Genomic DNA, 20,215 nt, shown 5'->3' with positions numbered 1-20,215 from the left:
CACTAATTTCCCTGACACCAAGGGGAAATTTACCATGGCCAATCAACCTAACCTGCACGTTTTTGGAGTGTGGGAGGAAACCGGAGTACCCGGAGGAAACCCATGCAGACATGGGGAGAATGTGCAAACTCCACACAGCCATCCAAGACTGGAATTGAACCCGGGTCCCTGGCGCTCTAAGGCAGCACTGTGCTGTTGCGCCGCCCTTTTTAAAATTCTTTCATGATATGTGGAATTCGCTGCCTGGGCCAGCATTTATTGAACATCCCTAACTGTCCTTGAACTGTGTGGCTTGCTAGGTCATTTCAGAGGACATTTAAGAGTCAACCACACTGCTCTGGGTCTGGAACCACATGTAGACTAGATCAAATAAAGAGGGCAGATTACCTTCCCTCAAGGATGTTGGTGAACCAGATGGGTGTTTACGACAATCACCAATGGTCATCATTAAACTTTTAATTCCAGTCTTTTATTGAATTCAAATTTCAACTTCTGCCGTGATGGGATCTGAATTCTAGATCTCCAATGATGATGCCATTATGCGATTGCCTCCTCTGTTTGCTTTAAGAAGAAAGAGAGAGAGAATAATCATTTTTGTAAGAAGTAGATTTAATCGCCTGATGACATTGCCTCATACATAAACAGTACTCGTTTCATTGTCGCAGTGTTCTCAGGAGGATATTGCGGACAAGCTGGGCAAAGACATAGCAGAAACAAGAGCAATACATATCGCCAATCCCAAAACTGCCGAATTTCAGGTAAGAACTAACAATGAACTTTGGTTCAGTTTATTGAAAGATTTACATATTTGTCACTTCCAGCTTTAAAGACAGATTTTTATGTCTGTAAACAAACTTTGTTAAATTATACCTGCAAAGGTCTGAAACATGGTTTGCCTTTATTATTGAGTTTTTTGACAAATATCTTTTGGGTTATAATTATTGATGAGGTGATGGTATCAATAATATTTTATGTGGTACTTCTGGGTAACAAAGGATATATCTTGAATGTTTGTACAATCTGATTTATTATTAAATTAGTGAATTGACCTCATTAATTCACTTGTGAATTCACTTGATTGATTGTTACCTTAACTGGGATATAAATCTGATTCCATAGCTCTTCAATATAGACCTTGAAACCCAGGGAAGATTTCTATTGTGTAGAATTTGCAGTGAAATTATTCATTCATTCGTTTATGAAGAAAATGTTTAATTTTGCTACAAATAACATCTTCAATCTCCACTTCCATTTCTTTGGTGATAAAAACAGAAAATGCTAGAAAACTCTGCAGATCTGGTGGCATCTGTGGAGAGATAAGAAGAGTTAACATTTCGAGTCCAATATGCTTCTTTTCATGTTTTACTGTTTAATCCAAATCTTCTGTGCCTCTTTTCCCACTGCTACCAACCCCCCTCCCTCCTCTGTTTCCTACTCCTCTTGTTTGTTCCTCTCCCTCTCTATCCATCTCCCACTTGCAGAGCTCTCACCTTCCCCTATCTGATTCTTTGTGTGTTCTGCTTTTGATGTTCAAACAAAAGTAACTTGGAAACCTTTTTCAAAAAATGCATTGTGTAATTTTGTTTCCGCTATTCTTGGCAAACATCGTAACTTATTACCATCAACACGAGAGTCATAGAGGTTTACAGCATGGAAACAGGCCCTTCAGCTCAATTTGTCCATGCCGCCCAGTTTTTACCACTAATCTAGTCCTAATTGCCCTCATTTGGCCCATATCTCTCTATACCCATTTTACCCATGTAACTGTCTAAATGCTTTTTAAAAGACAAAATTGTACCTGCCTCTATTGCTGCCTCTGGCAGCTTGTTGCAGACACTGACCACCCTCTGTGTGGAAAAAATTGCCCATTTGGACCCTTTTGTATCTCTCCCCTCTCACCTTAAACCTATGCCCTCTAGTTTTAGACTTCCCTACCTTTGTTGAAAAGATGTTGACTAGCTTACCTATGCCTCTTATTTTTTATAGACCTCCAAACCTTTATAAGGTCACCCATAAGCCTCCTATGCTCCAAGCAAAAAAGTCTCAATCTATCCAACCTCTCCTTATAACTCAAACCATCAAGTCCTGGTAGCATTCTAGTAAATCTTTTCTGCACTCTTTCTAGTTTAATAATATCCTTTCTATAATAGGGTGACCAGAACTGTACACAGTATTCCAAGTGTGGCCTTAAACTACTTGTAATAATAGCGCACCTTCATTGTAATGAAGCATCCATCGGTGCTTCACAAGGCATTATAAAACAAAGTATGATGCCACGTGATTGCCACATAAGGAAGTATTAGGACAGATAATAGAATGGTTGCAGCACAGAATGAAGCCATTTATCTATTGTGTCCATGCCGTCTGAATCCTTGGTCAAAGTGGAGGTGTGTTAAAGGAGGAAAGCAAGACAGTGAGGCGCAGAAAGAGAGCAAGACAATTCTGGAACTTGGGGCTGGACACCTGAAGATAAGGTCAGAATTAGTGGTGTGATTAAAATCAGGGAAGCTCAAGATGCCAAAATTAGAGGAGAACAAATATCTCTGAGGCTTCTGGGGCTGGAGGACACTGCAGAGCTAGGCAAGGGCAAGGCCATTGTGGACTTGAAATCAAGGAAGAAAATTTTAAAAATCCACGCGTTGCTTAACTGACGTACTGAGAGATGATTGATGAGCCAGACTTGGAGAGAAGTGAAATGAGGACTGCAGTGTTTTGGATGACCTGAAGTTTATGGAGGGTAGAATGTGGGAGAGCTACCTGGGCTGTGTTGGAGTAATTGAGCCCAGAAGTAAGAAAGGCATGAATGAGGGTTGCTGAAGCAGGGGTGAAGTCGGATGTTGTTACAGTAGTGGAAATAAGCAGTCTCTATGGTGGTGTGGATATGTGGTTGGAAGCTCATCTCTATTTCAAGTCTGATACCAAGATTACGAACAGCCTCGTTCAACCTAATCCATTGTGAGGAAGGTTGGCAGTGGCTAGGGAGCAGGGTTTGTGGTAGGCACTGAAGACTATGCCTGCTGTTCCCTGTGTTTGATTGGAGGAAATTTCAGCTTGTCTAGCACTGAATGTCGGACAGCAGTAGAGACAGTGGAAGGGTGGAGAAAGGTGGTGATGAGGTCAAGCTGCGTGCTTCTGGGTCCGTCTCGAAGGTCAACACGTGGAAAGTGACTGGCCCGGATGGCGTACCCGGGTGACCACTTAGATCCTGCACGGATCAGTTGGCGGGGGTATTCGCAGACATCTTCAACCTCTCTTTATAACAGTCTGAGGTCCCTATCTGCTTCAAGAAGACGACCATCATCCCGGTACCAAAAAAAAGGCAAGCAGCATGCCTCAATGACTATTGTCCGGTGGCCCTGACATCCAACGTTATGAAGTGCTTCAAAAGGTTAGTCATGGCACAAAACAAATCCGGCCTCCCAGACTACCTGGGTGCACTATAGTTCGTCTACCACCACAACAGGTCCACAGCAGACGCCATCTCCCTGGCCCTGCACTCAATCCTGGAACACCTAGATAACAAAGACACCTATGTCAGACTCCTATTTATTGACTACAGCTCAGCTGTCAGCACCGTTATTCCTAAGAAACCCATCTCCAAACTCTGTGGCCTGGGCCTGGGCTCCTCCCTATGTGAGTGGATCCTGAACTTCCTAACCCACAGACCACAATCAGTAATGATAGGCAACAACACCTCCTCCACGATCATCCTCAACACCGGTGCCCCACAAGGCTGTGTCCTCAGCCCCTTACTATACTCCTTATACACCTGTGTGTAGCTAAATTCCCCTCCAACTCAATTTTCAAGTTTGCTGATGACACCACCATTGTGGGACAGATCTCAAATAATGACAAGATGGAGTACAGAAAAGAGCGACAGAATCTGGTGAACTGGTGCAATGACAATCTCTCAATGTCAACAAAACAAAGGAGATAGTCAGTGACTTCACGAAGTGTAGTGGAGGATATGCCCCTGTCTACATCAATGGGGATGAAGTAGAAATGGTTGAGAGCTTCAAGTTTTTAGATGTCCAGATCACCAATAACCTGTTCTGGTCCCTCCATGCCGACACTATAGTTAAGAAAGCCCACCAACACCTCTACTTTCTCAGAAGACTAAGGAAATTTGGCATGTCCGCTATGACTCTCACCAGCTTTTACAAATGCACCATAGAAAGCATCCTTTCTGTTTGTATCACAGCTTGGTATGGCTCCTGCTCTGCCTAAGACCACAAAAAACTATAAAGGGTTGTGAATGAAGCCCAGTCCATCACTCCAACCAGCCTCCCACCCACTGACACTGTCTATACTTCCCGCTGCCTCGGCAAAGCAGCCAGCATAATTAAGGACCCCTCGCACCCCGGACGTTCTCTCTTTCACCTTCTTCCGTCGGGAAAGAGATACAAAAGTCTGAGGACACGTACCAACTGACTCAAAAACAGCTTTTTCCCTGCTGCTATCAGACTTTTGAATAGAGTTTGCACATTCTCCCCGTGTTTGCGTGGGTTTCCTCCGGGTGCTCCGGTTTCCTCTCACAGTCCAAAGATGTGCGGGTTAGGTTGATTGGCCATGCTAAAAATTGCCCTTAGTGTCCTGAGATGCGTAGGTTAGAGGGATTAGCGGGTAAATATGTGGGGATATGGGGGTAGGGCCTGGGTGGGATTGTGGTCGGTGCAGACTCGATGGGCTGAATGGCCTCTTTCTTTACTGTAGGGTTTCTATAACCTGTTCTATAGACCTATCTCGCATTAAGTTGATCTTTCTCTACACCCTAGCTATGACAATAACATTACGTTTTGCACTGTCTCCTGTCCTTCCCTATGAACGGTATGCTTTGTATAACGTGCAAGAAAAAATACTTTTCACTGTATACTAATACATGTGATAATAAATCAAATCAAATGCTGTCAGAATACATGTGGAAATGGATGAGTAGTTAGGGGTGACGTTGCTGAGGGACAGCATGTAGATGAGAAAAGGGGGGGGGGACCCAGGAGAAATCCTTGAGGGACACCTGGAGTAATGTGTGGCAGTGGGAAGCCATTACAGATTATTCTCTAGCCATAACTGGGTAGATGAGAATGGAACCAGGTACTTGCAGTCCAGCTGAGCTGGAGCAATGAGGAAGATGCTTTAGAGAGATGCGTCAAAGCTGGAGGCAGGGCGAGAAGAATGTGGAAAGGTGGTTTGCTTTTGTCACTCTCCCATAGTATGACAGTTTTGAATTTGAGATCAGTTTTTATTCATGGCAGAGGTGGCTACCTGAAAGGAGGGATTCGTACATGGAATTCCAGGAAAGATTGGCATGGATTTGAGAAGTGATGACATGTTCAAGGACTTTTTATAATTTTGGCAGCCAAATAATTAAAGCTTTACAAAAAGGGTGCCCCAGGCTAAAATCCAAATGACTCTTCTTCTAAAGTGTTCTTAATCTTGCTTGCACAGTCATCTGTTGATCAAAAGTTCCTTAATTCAACTGATCTAACATGTTTCCATTCTCTATTCACGGTAAATGCATTGATGGTCATCCTTCAAATTTCTATAGACTCTGAAATTAGTCCTGCAGATTGGAAGGTGACAAATGTAACCCCAGAAAGGAGGGAGAGAGTAAGCGATGAACTACAGACCTGTTAGCCTACCATCAAAAGCAGGGAAAATTCTTGAATCTAATAAAGGATGTGTAAGTGGGATATTTGGAAAATAATGGAGGGATTGGGTAGAGTCAATGGGCCCTATTTTATCATTTTGATTCTAAATGATGGGAGGACTTGAAACTGGGAGTGTTTCAGATCCGACTTTTGGACCCGTTCTCAGGCACCCCCATATACACTCTGCCTGAAAAAATATCAGCAATTCCGAATCACGTTGCACAAGCCTGTGGGCAGGGCTTAACGCGCCCGAAACCCTGCAGCTCCGATTGGTACCTCCAACTGCGCATGCACAGGAAAAAAATGATAAAATGCTACTCCCCTGCCACATCCCTCCCGGGCCGGATAATGCCTCCCCCTGGTCCCCACACACATTGCCCCACCCCCCACAACATTACTGACCCCCTTATCCCTCCCACCGCCCCACCACTCAGACCACTCACCCCCCCTTTCGTCCTCCGATCTCAGACAGTGATCTACCCTCCCCCTTCCCCTCACCGATCTCAGGCAAAGTGGCAGCGGACCCCACCCCTCCACCGATCTCAAGCAGAGATCCGTCGGACACTCGGCACTTACCTCCTCACTAACTGGAGCGCACGAATCGGACTTCTATGGAGCATGTCTGTTTTGCGTCGATTCTGGGTGGGTGAATGTGGTAAAGGGGGAAGTGTCGGTAAAGTTAAGCGTGCAGCCTATTAAGTCAATTTAAATGCATGCAAGTGCATTTAAATGGCTGTCACACCTGTTTCGGGCACCGTTCTGATCGTGGCCATTTTTGGGCCTTGGTAAAGGGGGAACCAGCGCGGAGGCGGGTGTGGATCGCACTGCTTGCCTCACACACGGCTTTACCAAGTTTTCGCGCCCGATGGTAAAATTGGGCCCAATGTGGATTTATGAAAGGAAAACCATGTTTGACAAACCTGTTGAAGTCTTTTGAGCATGTAATTAGCAGAATAAATGAGGGGGAACCAGTGGATGTGATCTATTTAGATTTTCAGGAAGCTTTTGATAAAGTTCCAAAGAGGAGATTAGTAAATGAAATTAGAGTGTGTAGGATTGAATGGAAATTACTGGCATGGATTGAGAACTGATTAACAGACAGAACAGTAAGAAGTCTCACAACACTGGGTTAAAGTCCAACAGGTTAATTTGGCAGCACGAGCTTTCGGAGAGTTGCTCCTTCATCAGGTGAGTGAGGACTTGTGTTCACATACGGGACATATACAGACACAAACTCAATTTACAAGATAATGGTTGGAATGCGTTGGAGATCTCTACTACCTCCCGAAGATACACAAGGCCAACACACCCAGCCGTCCCATTGTATCAGGCAATGGGACCCTGTATGAGAACCTCTCCGCCTATTTCGAGGGCATCCTGAAACCCATTGTACAAAGAACCCCCAGCTTCTGTCGCGACACTATGGACTTCCTACAGAAACTCAGCACACATGGAGCAGTTGAAACAGGACCACTCCTCGTCACAATGGATGTCTCGGCACTCTACACCAGCATCCCCCACGACGATGGCATTGCTGCAACTGCCTCAGTACTCAACGCCGATAACTGTCAATCTCCAATCTCCAATTCTACAACTCTGGACCACAATGTCTTCACCTTCAACAACCAGTTCTTCATCCAGACACACAGGACAGCCATGGGGACCAAATTCGCACCTCAATATGCCAACATCTTCATGCACAGGTTTGAACAAGACCTCTTCACCGCATAGGACCTTCAACCGATGCTATACACTAGATACATCGATGACATTTTCTTTCTTTGGACTCATGGCGAACAATCATTGAAACAACTATATCATGACATCAACAAGTTCCATCCCACCATCAGACTCACCATGGGCTACTCTCCAGAATCGGTTGCATTCTTGGACACACACAACTCCATCAAGGATGGTCACTCAGCACTTCACTGTACCGCAAGCCCACGGATAATCTCACGATGCTCCACTTTTCCAGCCTCCACCCTAAACACATTAAAGAAGCCATCACCTACGGACAAGCCCTCCATATACACAGGATCTGCTCAGATGAGGAGGATCGCAACAGACACCTACAGACATTGAAAGAAGCCCTCATAAGAGCAGAATATGGCGCTTGACTCATCAGTCGACAGTTCCGACGTGCCACAGCGAAAAATCGCACCGACCTCCTCAGAAGACAAACACGGGACACGGCGGACAGGGTACCCTTTGTCATCCAGTACTTCCCCGGAGCGGAGAAGCTACGACATCTTCTCTGGAGCCTTCAACATGTCATCGATGAAGATGTACATCTCGCCAAGGCCATCCCCACACCCCCACTTCTTGCCTTCAAACAACCGCACAACCTCAAACAGACCATTGTCCGCAGCAAACTACCCAGCCTTCAGGAGAACAGTGACCACGATAGCACACAATCCTGCCACAGCAACCTCTACAAGACGTGCCGGATCATCGACACGGGTGCCATCATCTCACGTGAGAACACCATCCACCAGGTACACGGTACATACTCTTGCAATTCGGCCAACATTGTCTACTTGATACGCTGCAGGAAAGGATGTCCCGAGGCATGGTACATTGGGGAGACCATGCAGACGCTACGACAACGGATGAATGAACACCACTCGACAATCACCAGGCAGGAATGTTCCCTTCCAGTCGGGGAACACTTCAGCAGTCACGGGCATTCAGCCTCTGATCTTCGGGTAAGCATTCTCCAAGATGGCCTTCACGACACACGACAATACAGAATCGCTGAGCAGAAACTGATAGCCAAGTTCCGCACACATGTTATTGTTAAGCGCTGCTTGAAACAACACACCAAGATAGAAACGTAGTGCTAAACATTTTAGGATGATCGGAGCAGAGAAACAGGAGTAAGTCATTCAGCTCCTCAATGTGCTCCAGCATGGTTGCACCTAAACTTTGACTGTCTGTCCTTTGATACTTTTACCCAATAGAAACCCATTTTAACCCTAAAGGCTCTAATTGTCCCAGCACTTTGTGTGGGAGAGAGAGTTCATGTCACATTATCTGTAACCCCCACGACTTGCCTGGGCTTGCAAAATCTCACTAACTGTCCTGGCTGGAGACAATACACACCTCTTTAACCTGTGCTTGGTCCTCTCTCCACTCACATTGTCTGCACCTTTAAGACTTGATCACCTGTAAAGACTCGCATTTTAACCATTAACTTGCAAATTGAGTTTGTGTCTGTATATGCCCTGTTTGTGAACACAAGTCCTCACTCACCTGATGAAGGAGCCTGAGACTCCAAAAGCTAGTGCTGCCAAATAAACCTGTTGGACTTTAATCTGGTGTTGTGAGACTTGTTACTGTGCTTACCCCCGTCCAACTCCGGCATCTCCACATCGTAACAGACAGCAAACAGGGAGTAGGAATAAATGGATCATTTTCGGGTGGGCAGGCTGTGACTCATGAGGAAACTAAGGAACAGTGCTTTGGGCCCCAGCTATTCACAATTCATGTCATTGATTTGGATGTGGGGATTATTTTGTTTTCTAAATGTAATACTTCCAAGTTTACAGATGACACAAAAAGAGGTAGAAGTGTGAGTTGTGAGGAGGATACAAAGACGCTTCAAGGGGATTTGGAGAGGATGAGCAAGTGGACAAAAAATGGGCAGATGGAATACAATGTGGAGAAATGTGAGGTTATCCACTTGGGTCGAAAAAACAGAAATGTGAATGGTGAGAGGCTGGGAAGTGTTGAACTTCAAAGGGACTTGGATGTCCTTGTTTATGAGTCTCTGAAAACTAACATGCAAGTACAGCAAACAATTAAGAAGGTAAATGGTATGCTTATCTTTATCACAAGAGAATTTGAGTATAGGAGTAAAGATGCCTTACTGCAATTATATAGGGCATTGGTGAGACTGCACCTGGAGTATTGTGTGCTGTTATGGTCTCCTTCCCAAAATATACTTACCATAGAGGGAGTGCAACAAAGGTTCATTGAGCTAATTCCTGGGATGGAGGGATTGTTCAATGAGGAAACATTAAATAGACTGGACCCTTATTTTCTGGAGTTTAGAAGAATGAGAGGTGATCTCGTTCAACATACAAAATTCTCCCAGGGTTCGACATGGTAGTTGTAGGAAGGATGTTTCCCCTGGCTTGAAGCGGGTGTCTAGAATCAGGGGATCCAGTCACCAAATAAGATGGAGGCCAATTAAGACTGAGATGAGGAGGAATTTCTTCACTTGGACGATGGTGCATCTTTGGAATTCTCTGCTGCTGAAGGCTCAGTCATTGAGTATGTTCAAGACTGAAATCAATATTTATTACATGTTAATAATATCAAGAGATTGGGGGATAGTGCAGGGAAATGGTATTGAAGTAGAAGGTCAGTCATGATCTCATTGAATGGCAGACAGGACTCAAAGGGCTGAATGGCCTACTCCTATTATTTGGAATGATAGAATCATAAAATACCTACGGTGCAGAAGGAGGCCATTTGGCCCATTGAGACTGCACTGACAACAATCCCACCCGGGCCCCATCCCCACAACCCCACATATTTACCCTACTAATCTGCCTAACTAAGGAGCAATTTAGCATTGTAAATCAACCTAACGCACACATTTTTGGATTGTGGAAGAAAACCGGAGCACCCGGAGGAAACCCATGCAGACCAGGGAGAATGTGCAAACTCCACACAGACACCCAAGCCGGGAATCAAACCTGGGCCCTTGCGCTGTGAGGCAGCAGTGCTAACTACTGTGCCATTAACATTTCTTATGTTTTTCTAGAGCTCTGGTCAGACCTCATGTAGAGTTCTGCTTTCACCTTTGCACAGCACATTGGAAAAAGATTATATTGAGGTCCTAGCGCACAGTTACCAAATAGTGGATTTAATAATTAAAGATTCTAGAAGCTTGATTTGTAGTGCCTTGAGTAGATAAGATTGTGGGGTGACCTGACCAGGGTGCTCAGAGAGTTAAAATAATATCACGTAGATACAGAGAAACAATCTCCTTTTGTGAGGGAATTCTATTGGGTAAAAGTATCAAAGGACATACAGTCAAAGTTTAGGTGCAACCATGCTGGAGCACATTGAAGAGCTGAATGACTTACTCCTGTTTCTCTACTCCGATCATCCTTAAATGTTTATCACTACGTTTCTATTTTGGTGCGTTATTTCAAGCAGCGCTTCGCAATAACATGCTCATTGATGGTCAGTTTAGCTTCCGCAAGGGACACTCAGCTCCTGAGCTCATTGCAGCCTTTGTGCCAACATGGAGGTGAGGTGGGAGTGACTGCTGTTGACATCAAGGCAGCATTTCACCGAATGTGGCATCAAGGAGCCCTAGCGAAATTGGAGTCCAAGGGTCTGACGGGGAAAGCCCTCTGCTGGTTGGAGTCATACCTGGCACAAAGGAGAAGGAGGTTGTGGCTGTTGATGGTCTCAGCCCCAAGACATCACTGTAGAATTTCCTCAGGAGTGTGTCCTGTGTCCACCAACCTACAGCTACTACATCAACGACTTACCTTCCATCATTGTATCAGAAATGAGGATGTTCACTGATGATTACTCAATGTTCAGCACCATTCACAACTCCTCAAATACAGAAACAGTTCGTATCCATATGCAGCAAGACCTGAGAAAGATTCAGGCTTGGGCTGATAAGTGGCATGTGGCATCGTGCCACACAAGTGCCAGGCAATGATCACCTCCAATAAGAGAGCATCCAATCATCTCGCCTTGGCATTCAATGGTATTACCATCATTGAATCTCCCGCTATCAATATCCATGGGTGTTACCATTGACCAGAAACTAAACTGGACCAGCCATATTAACACTGTGACTACAAAAGCAGGCCAGAGGCTGAGCATAATATGGAGTGTAACTCACCCCCTATCTTCCCAAAGCCTATTGACTATCTACAAGGCACGAGTCAGGAGTATGATGGAATACTCTCCACTTGCCTGGATGAATGCAATCCTAACAACTCCTCCCATCCACCACCTTCAACATTCACTCCCACCACCACTGGCGCACAGTGGCATCATTGTGTACCATCTGCAAGATGAACTGCAGCAACTCAACAAGGCTCCTTTGACAGCATCTTCCAAACTTACAACCAATACCACCTAGAAAGACAAGGATAGCAGATACACAGAAACTCCACCACTTGCAAGTTTCCCTTCAAGTCACCCACCATACTGGTGTAGAAATATATCACTGTTCCTTCATTGTCACTGGGTCAAAATCCTGGAACTCCCCTTCCTAACAGCACTGTGAGTATACCCACACCACATGAACTGCAACCGTTCACAAAGGTGCTTCATCACCTTGAGGGCAATTCGGGACGAGGTAATAAAATGGCTGGTTGAGATAGCCACGTCCACATCCAATGAATTAATTTTTTGCATAAAACTGCATTTCCTAATTCAAATGATTGGATTTTTTAAAAAAAAACAGGAGTCAGTCCATCAAAAGGCCTTGCTCTTGTCATACCTGCAGGATTCCGTTGAAGGGGTACAGGTTTGCCTCTTTTTCACTGATCATTGTTGTCTAAGGCATGGCCAGCTGATGCAGCATTTTAGAAGCTGAAACAGAGGCAAAGTTACCTGCCATCAGAGATGGTCACAATAAGAAGTCTCATAACACCAGGTTAAAGTTCAATAGGTTTATTTGGTAGAATGAGCTTTCGGAGCGCTGCTCCTTCATCAGGTGAGTGGGCCTGATGAGATGGTGATACAAGTGGTGGCATTAAAAAAAACTTTTACAAAGCAAGTGGAGTTGTTAGATGGTTAGAAGACTGAAGATGTTTCGGAACTTGTTATTTGAAAGGCTTAGTATAAACAGTAGTATACTTGTTTTAAAGGACATTTTGACCTTCATTTACCTACATTTTGAGTCGAGTCCATGAGTATCTAATTGTTTAGATCAACAGCTATGACCTGTGAATCCAGCTTCTAATTTATATATTTGAAACAAAGCTTCACTTCAATGGACCTTTCTCAACTAAGTGGAGGTGTTATTGAAAAGACCACAAGGTGGTGTCAGTGTTCCAGTTTGTAGATTTTTAACCCAGTGTGATGAATCACTTGACCACCCCTTTCTTTCTTAAGCTTTAATTATAATTCTTAAGTTGAATTGAGTGGTTATAGTAATTAATAATTATTTAGGAAGGGACATTTAACTCTAAAAGGAGCTTTAACAGATACTGTTCCTGTTTATATCTAAGGGAGGATGTACTGGCCTTGGAAAGGGTCCAGAGGAGGTTCACAAGAATGATCCCTAGAATGAAGAGCTTGTCGTATGAGGAACGGTTGAGGACTCTGGGTCTGTACTCATTGGAGTTTAGAAGGATGAGGAGGGATCTTATTGAAACTTAGAGGATACTGCGAGGCCTGGATAGAGTGGATGTGGAGCGGGTGCTTCCTCTAGTAGGAAAAACCAGAACCAGAGGGCACAACCTCAGGCTCAAGGGACGATCCTTTAAAACAGAGATAAGGGGGAATTTCTTCAGCCAGAGCGTGGTGAATCTGTGGAACTCTTTGCCACAGAAGGCTGTGGAGACCTGGTCATTGAGTGTCTTTAAGCCAGAGATAGATAGGTCCTTGGTTAATAAGGGGATCAGGGGTTATGGGGAAAAGACAGGAGAATGGGGATGAGAAAAAAATCAGCCATGATTGAATGGCGGAGCAGACTCGATGGGCCGAGTGGCCTAATCCTGCTTCTATGTCTTATGGTCTTATGTTTATTATTAATTCCTGTGTTTGTAAAGATGTAGAATATGCGGATTTTGGTTCCAACTGAAGGTGCAGCTGTATTATTTGACTTCTGTTTTCCAAATGGTCAAACATGTGCCATTAATATTTGCTGTTTGAGGATTGTTATCCTTTCTCAGGATGTGGGTGTCATTGGCTAGGACAACATTTATTGCCCATCCCTAATTGTCCTTGAGAAGATGGTGGTGAGTCACTGGTTGCTTCTCTACCTTAAATAACAACAGTTTACTAATTTCCAGAGGAGCTATTCTGTTTTATGATTCCCCTGACTGCATTTATTTTGCAAATGGGAAATACTTTTTAACCAATTTGGTAATGGTAGCCTTTATTCTATTGGCTGCTAAAGCCATGTGTTTACTGTTAGCAGTGAGTGGGCACATGTGGTGGATCTTATCTATTTTGACATATCAAGTTCAGGATATTCCATGCTGATAAATGAAAGCAGCTCACTTATAGCATCCATCTTTCTCTTTGATTTAGGTAGCTCGTACCACTCTTCTGTCTGGTCTGCTGAAGACAACTGCAGCTAATAGAAAGATGCCACTGCCTCTGAAATTGTTTGAAATTTCTGATGTTGTCCTGAAAGACCCTTCGAAAGGTACTTCTATTTCATTAAACATGATGCCCATTTTGTAGTGAATTGCAGTCTTATTTTTAATCCATGATTGTTAAAAGTGATTTTAGAATATTTTCCACACATGCCTGAACAAAATAGTTTGACCAATAGTTTTTACGCAGACTAATACCCATTGCTCGCACCCAATCTATCAATGTGATTCAAACCCCACCAAAGCCATCAAAACCTGCCAAAATCCAAGCCAACCGGAGTTCCCCTGGCTTTTTCCCCTCGTTTAATTAAACTTTGGTTTGAGTTTGATTGGGTGGCGCCGCGCTGGATGTGACATCATCGTGTGACAGTGCCTCGTGATGGGAGATGTAGTTTCTTCCCCTTTACTGGTAACTAGTGACTGGCGAATCCAGCTCAGAAGTACCCATATTGAAGTACCCAGTGTGAGATGGTTATTCAGTCCGATATTTTTTGGAGATGGTTGGAAGTAGGAAGAGGCAACAGAAAAGAGAAGGGGGGAGAGAGGAGTACAAATTATGTAACTGATTTGTTTAAAATATTGTTTTATGATCTCCTGGATTGCTTTCTTTGGCTACTGGGAGATTGATTCCGGGATATTCCTGGCCATTCACAAGATCTCTATCTCTAGTAGTGATAGCCTTGATTACTGTATGTACCATCTTACTTAAGGACTGTTAATATTATAATAGTTTCATCAAGTGGAATTTAGTTTAAGGCAGCATATTAACAAATTGCATGCAGGTAAAATATAGCAGGTGACTCAGATTTAGGAACTGCAGTATGTGCACTTCATGAATACTGAAGTTAAGAGAAAACTTAAAGATAGAAATATCTTAAAATGCTGGCAACAAAAATGTGTTTGTAAAGGTTGTCTGTGTCTGTCAGTTCTCAAATGTCTGCAGGTTATCAAATTTGGCTCTAAGGCTAAGAAAGTTTGGCCACCTCTGGGTTATACAGTTGTTGACACTTTGCAACTGACCTGCCTAACAACCACCCTTCCAGCAGGGGTCACTGTACTGATCAAGAATAGGATCTGTGGATAGTATTCTCCCACAGATAGTATCAGCAATTGGGCTAATTGCAATGTCCCTACTGCTCTCGATTGTGATCATTTAACCCAACATGTACTCAGAATTGAGCCTGAAATCTGACTGATCTGCACCGCTTAGCTATTCATTAAATTATCAGGGAGCTTAGCCCAAAATATTATCAATTATTGTGGTTATATTTTTAGTTCACCAAAATATGATAATTTATAATATGAAAGGGTAGAAATCACGCTCTGTCTTTTTGCAGATTGCTTGCAAGTTCACCATGTAGATTATATTGTAAAACTGAAGTTCACCTGGTTTTCAAAAAACAGAAGAACTTGCACATGCAGAATATCAAATTAAACATCACAGAACTTTTTATCCTTCCTACTCCAGAAGGAAAAATTATTATTTAAAAAAAAATAAAGTAATGGTTAACAAATTAAGAAAAAAAATCATAGGACAGAATAATTCATAAAATAATCCCGTTATATTCAATCAGAACATTGACTTTAATTTATTGAAACTTATAATTTAATGCACTTGAAGCCATCCATTTTGAGATTTTTTAATATCAGTACTTGCAAGCAGAAACCTGCTCTGTAGGTCTCTCGTAGTATGACTGATAATTTAATTTCCATTATTTTCTCAGATGCCACAGCTAAATTTGACTTTTGCCCAGTACTCCTGCTGTTTATGAATTAGGGCTCAGCAATTAATTTACATAGCCCTATGTAATTGTCTCTGAAATAATGTAGTGTGAAAAATACGAATTTGCTCACTTCTGAAATAGCAATTGGTGCCTATGCTCACACATTTAGAAGGCTTCCTCTGTGAGTTACTGGAGGGGTTCATGCACAAGGAGCCACATACCAGTGATTGTTCCCTGAGGGGAGAAAATTGGCAGGAGAAGGAGGGAAAAATTGGACTCAGATTTTTGCTAAACTGTCTGTGTGTAGAACTCTTTTGCATTTTGAGTTGGCAGTCTCCCGACCGAGGTATTGTGTTGAGTGCCGATTGTGTAGATGGATGTACTCAATGCCACAGTTAGTGCTAAACACTAAACGTTGCATTGAGTACATCTATATCCACAAAGAAACAACTGGAATGCTATAACCAGGAGTGCTGAGCAAAAGGCAAATTCAAAGCATGCCACTTCAGCCTCATATCCTGCATCTGTCAGAGGTCAAAATGGAACGACTGACGTGTGCGGTAGAAATTCAGTTAGTCGTGCAGCCAGAGATCTGCTTAATATCTTAAACAAACATCATTTACTCATTATAAGCTGCAGAGAAATTCTTTCATGACATTGTAATAATATTTTTGTTTAATTACTTGAAGCTACAAGGATAAAGTATAAGTATTTTATCTGATGTTTTGTATTCTTTTTATTGATGGTAACCAACTGTTGGCAAAAAATAGTTTTTCTTTGTGAAAGCAGAATTGTGTTCAACATGAAGTATTTTTTCTGACCAATGGTTTTGATGGCCAGATCATTTCTGTTTGAGAAGATAAGCGTTCTCAACTTGACTCGACAAACCCAAACATGGGGGAGAATTCTACCCCTGGTCTTTCAAGTAATGGGTGGTATAGAAACAGGGGAAGCATCAAAGTGTGAAATGAAGAAAGAGTATTCTGAACCTGTCATTTTCTAATGATTCCAGCTCTATTAAATCTTTAATTGATTAAGTTCCCTTCTAATGCTTAACTCAACACGTAGCTTCTGGGCTATGTAATAGCCTATTATCAATGCGTCGCTTGGCATAAATACATTTTTCTCTAAATTCAACTTGTGTTTCTGTTGGCTTAATTATGTCCTCTTGTACCTCCTCTAAGTGCTTATTCTTTGTGTGTTAGACAGTGAATATCGGCATATTATTGGACCATGAGTATGGGAATCACAGCTGAACCTAATCCTATCCACACATGCGCCTTTTGTAGCAAAGGTCACTAGGCTGGTGATCAAATGCAGGCTCTGTTAAGACACTAAGGCAATTTCAAGGCTGCAGCTTCATTCAAGATAAAACAAAAATTAGCTTTGGCTGATTACCCAACCAGATTGCAATAATAAATCAGAAAGGGTATAAATCCTCAGCAATTCATAGCCTTCATCGAGACATGGAGATGATGTGAAATGCTAGAGGAGAGGTGAGAATTAATGCCCTTGATATCAAGACAACATTCTACCAAAAATGGCACCAAATACCCTTGGCAAAACAGAGGTTTATTGAAGTAGGAGACGATCACCGAAAATTCCCTCCAGTGGCTGGAGTCATTATTGACACAAAAGAAGTTGGTTGTCATTATTGAAAGGCAATTATTGCAAGCTCCGGAAATCACAGATGTCCCTAAGAGCAGCCTGCAGCAAGCTTGAGTTGACAAATGACAGGTAACATTTGTGCCACAAGCATTTTTGCAATGGCTGTTTCCAGCCACCTCCCTATATAAATCAGCAGCATCAGCATTGCCTTGCTTTTGTAGCTGTGGTGTTGACATGGCTGGTACAATCAAGCTTGATGTCAATGTCCACCAGCACTGCATTAACATCATCTTTCAAAGGGCAGATGGCAGAGTGGCCACCATTAGGATCATAGAACCCCCACAGTACAGAAAGAGGCCATTCAGCCCATCGGGTCTGCACCGACCTCAATCCAAACCAGGCCCTATTCCTGTAATCCCAGACATTTACCCTGCTAATCCCTCAACACTAGGGTAAATTTAGCATGGCCAATCAACCTAACCCGCCCATCTTTGGACTGTGGGAGGAAACCGGAGCACCCGGAGAAAACCCACGCAGACACGGGGAGAATGTGCAAACTCCACACAGACTGTGACCCGAGACCGGAATCAAACTTGGGTCCCTGGTGCTGTGAGGCAGCAGTGCTAACCACTGCGCCACCGTGCCGCCCAGTGGCACAGTAGGTCAAGAAGCCTAACTGAGTTGGTCATATCATCAGCTTGACTGCCAAAGCAAGCCAGAGATCAGCTACTGAGCAAGTAGCTCTCAGCTGGGTGCTCTAAGCCCCTTCACCATCCGCAAGTCTCAAGTCAGGAATGTGATTGATTGTTCATGACTTAGACTCCAGAAACACTTGAGTAACTCTATACAATTTAAACCAGAGCTGAGTGCTCGTTTAGTAGAATTTATGCATATCTACCTGGACCCTCCGCAGGGGCATTGCAGCTGGCGTACATGCTCTCATGGGGAGATGGTGGCGTAGTGGTATTGTAACTGGATTAGTATTTCAGAGGCCCTGGTTAATGGTCTGAGGACTTGGGTTTTGTGGACCATGGCAGCTGGTGGAATTTGAATTCAATGAATATATCTGGAATATAAGGCTGGTCTCAGTAACGGTGACCATGAAACTATCATCAATCTTCATAAATACCTGTCTGGTTCACTAATGTCCTGTTAGGGAAGGAAACCTGGTCTGGCCGACATATGACTTCAGACCCCATAGCAATATGGTTACCCGCTGAAATGGTCTAGCAAGCCACTCAGTTAAAGGAGAATTAGGGATGGGCAACAAACACTTGCCAGTGTCGCCCACATCCCATGAAAGAAAAGATTTTTAAAAACTTACTTTGGTAACATCATCCAGCTCCGGGACTTCTACCACAAGAATGATGTCTTCTTCATGTTTCCCCTTCCAAGTCACTGTCACTCTATCATTGCTGAGTCAAAGTCCTGCAATTCCCTGTCTAATATATGGGAGCATCGCCAGCACAGACCCAGAGCTACATGCAAAAAATTGTTAAAGAAAAATTTTAAAGAGCAACCTACATCGCGACAAATCCACACAAGATTACTTTATTTTGTGCTTACAATGGCCATTGGGAGTGATCAGAAGGATCTGCTCCAAGTTGTTCTGTTACAGCCGTCTTTTATACAGACCATACGAGTATATTCAAGTCTACGGATTTAATCACAGCAGCCGTCTTCTGTACAGATCTAATCAGATGAGTATATTCAATTCTGTACAGATCTGATCACATTCCTCAATACAATGAATTTCCTACCTTGCCTATCCAATAGGTCGTTACGAGAATACAATTACACCCTTAATTAAATTACTTGTGTGGTTCTTGCATTTTTTTTGCCTGGGGCATTCCATTCTTTCTATGTCTTCATTTTATTTGAGTCATGCTATCCTCTAACCACTCTCAAGCCATGCTAACCCATATTTTCTGAGTTGGCCCTTTATTATATTCTACTTTCTCAAAATCCAGCAACACCGTCATCATTACCATGACGACTAGGAATGGGCAATGAATGCAGTCTTGTCAATGTCACGGCCTGGGAACAGGTTAAATAAATTATGCAAATCTAACTTGTACAGAAGTATCGAGGGAATCTTTCCAGAAGAACAACTGAAAAACAGACTGACTAGGTTGCAATCAATTGCAATTATGATGATCAATTTAGTAATTCAAGGTTACGCATTAACAATTGATTTTAGTTGGGGAATATCTGTGCATCAGTAGGTCTTTAATGAAGGCATCTAATCCAGATTTACATTGTCTGGATCCTGAAAGTTTAGAATTTCTATTCAGCGGTCAGCGGGACTCTCTCATGGTGAAATGACTTAATTCCACAGCCATCAAATACAAACATCCTTTTCTACATCCTATAATCCTGCTTGTTTGGCACCCCATCCACCAGCTTAAACATTCACTCCGTCCACCACAGTGGTAGAAGTGTGTACCATCTACAGAATGCACTGCAGCAACTCACCAAGGCTTGTTTGATAGCACCCTCCAAATCCCTGACCACTACCACCTAGAAGGATAAAGGCAGCAGATGCATGGGACCACCACCACCTGCAAGTTCCCTTCCAAATCACACACCATCCTGACTTGGAAATGTATCGCCATTCCTTCACTGTCAAAATCTGGAATTCCCATCTTAACAGCAATGTGGGTGTACTTACACCATTTGGACTGCAGCAGTTCAAGAAGGCGGCTCATCATCAGCTTCCCAAGAGCAACTGGGGATAGGCAACATATGCTATCCTAGCCAGGGACACCCATGCTCCATGAAAGAGTAAAAAAAACATATTGGGCAAGATTCTCCGATCTCGTCCATGCCCGTCCGGCTGCAGGTGAGAATGGAGAATTTGGCGTTCCAGCCAAAACCCCATTCACTTTCAGTGGCACCGGAGAATCCCAGCCGCAATTGTGGA

The 20,215-nt window shown here is 43.3% G+C and overlaps 1 protein-coding gene across 1 annotated transcript in view; it reads left to right on the top strand.

Moving 5' to 3' along the window:
• Positions 1–20,215, top strand: part of farsb (phenylalanyl-tRNA synthetase subunit beta) — a 66,091-nt gene that overhangs the window by 24,374 nt on the left and 21,502 nt on the right. The window contains exons 14-15 of the mRNA XM_078208811.1: positions 666–758; positions 13,893–14,010. Coding sequence (XP_078064937.1) covers positions 666–758; positions 13,893–14,010 — 211 coding nt within the window. The remainder of the gene's footprint in view (positions 1–665; positions 759–13,892; positions 14,011–20,215) is intronic.

This window comes from Mustelus asterias, chromosome 3 (assembly GCF_964213995.1).
Source record: "Mustelus asterias chromosome 3, sMusAst1.hap1.1, whole genome shotgun sequence".
Taxonomy (NCBI): Eukaryota; Metazoa; Chordata; class Chondrichthyes; order Carcharhiniformes; family Triakidae; genus Mustelus; species Mustelus asterias.
The sequence above is the reverse complement of the archived record's forward strand: the minus strand, read 5'-3'. Positions and strand labels throughout refer to the sequence as shown.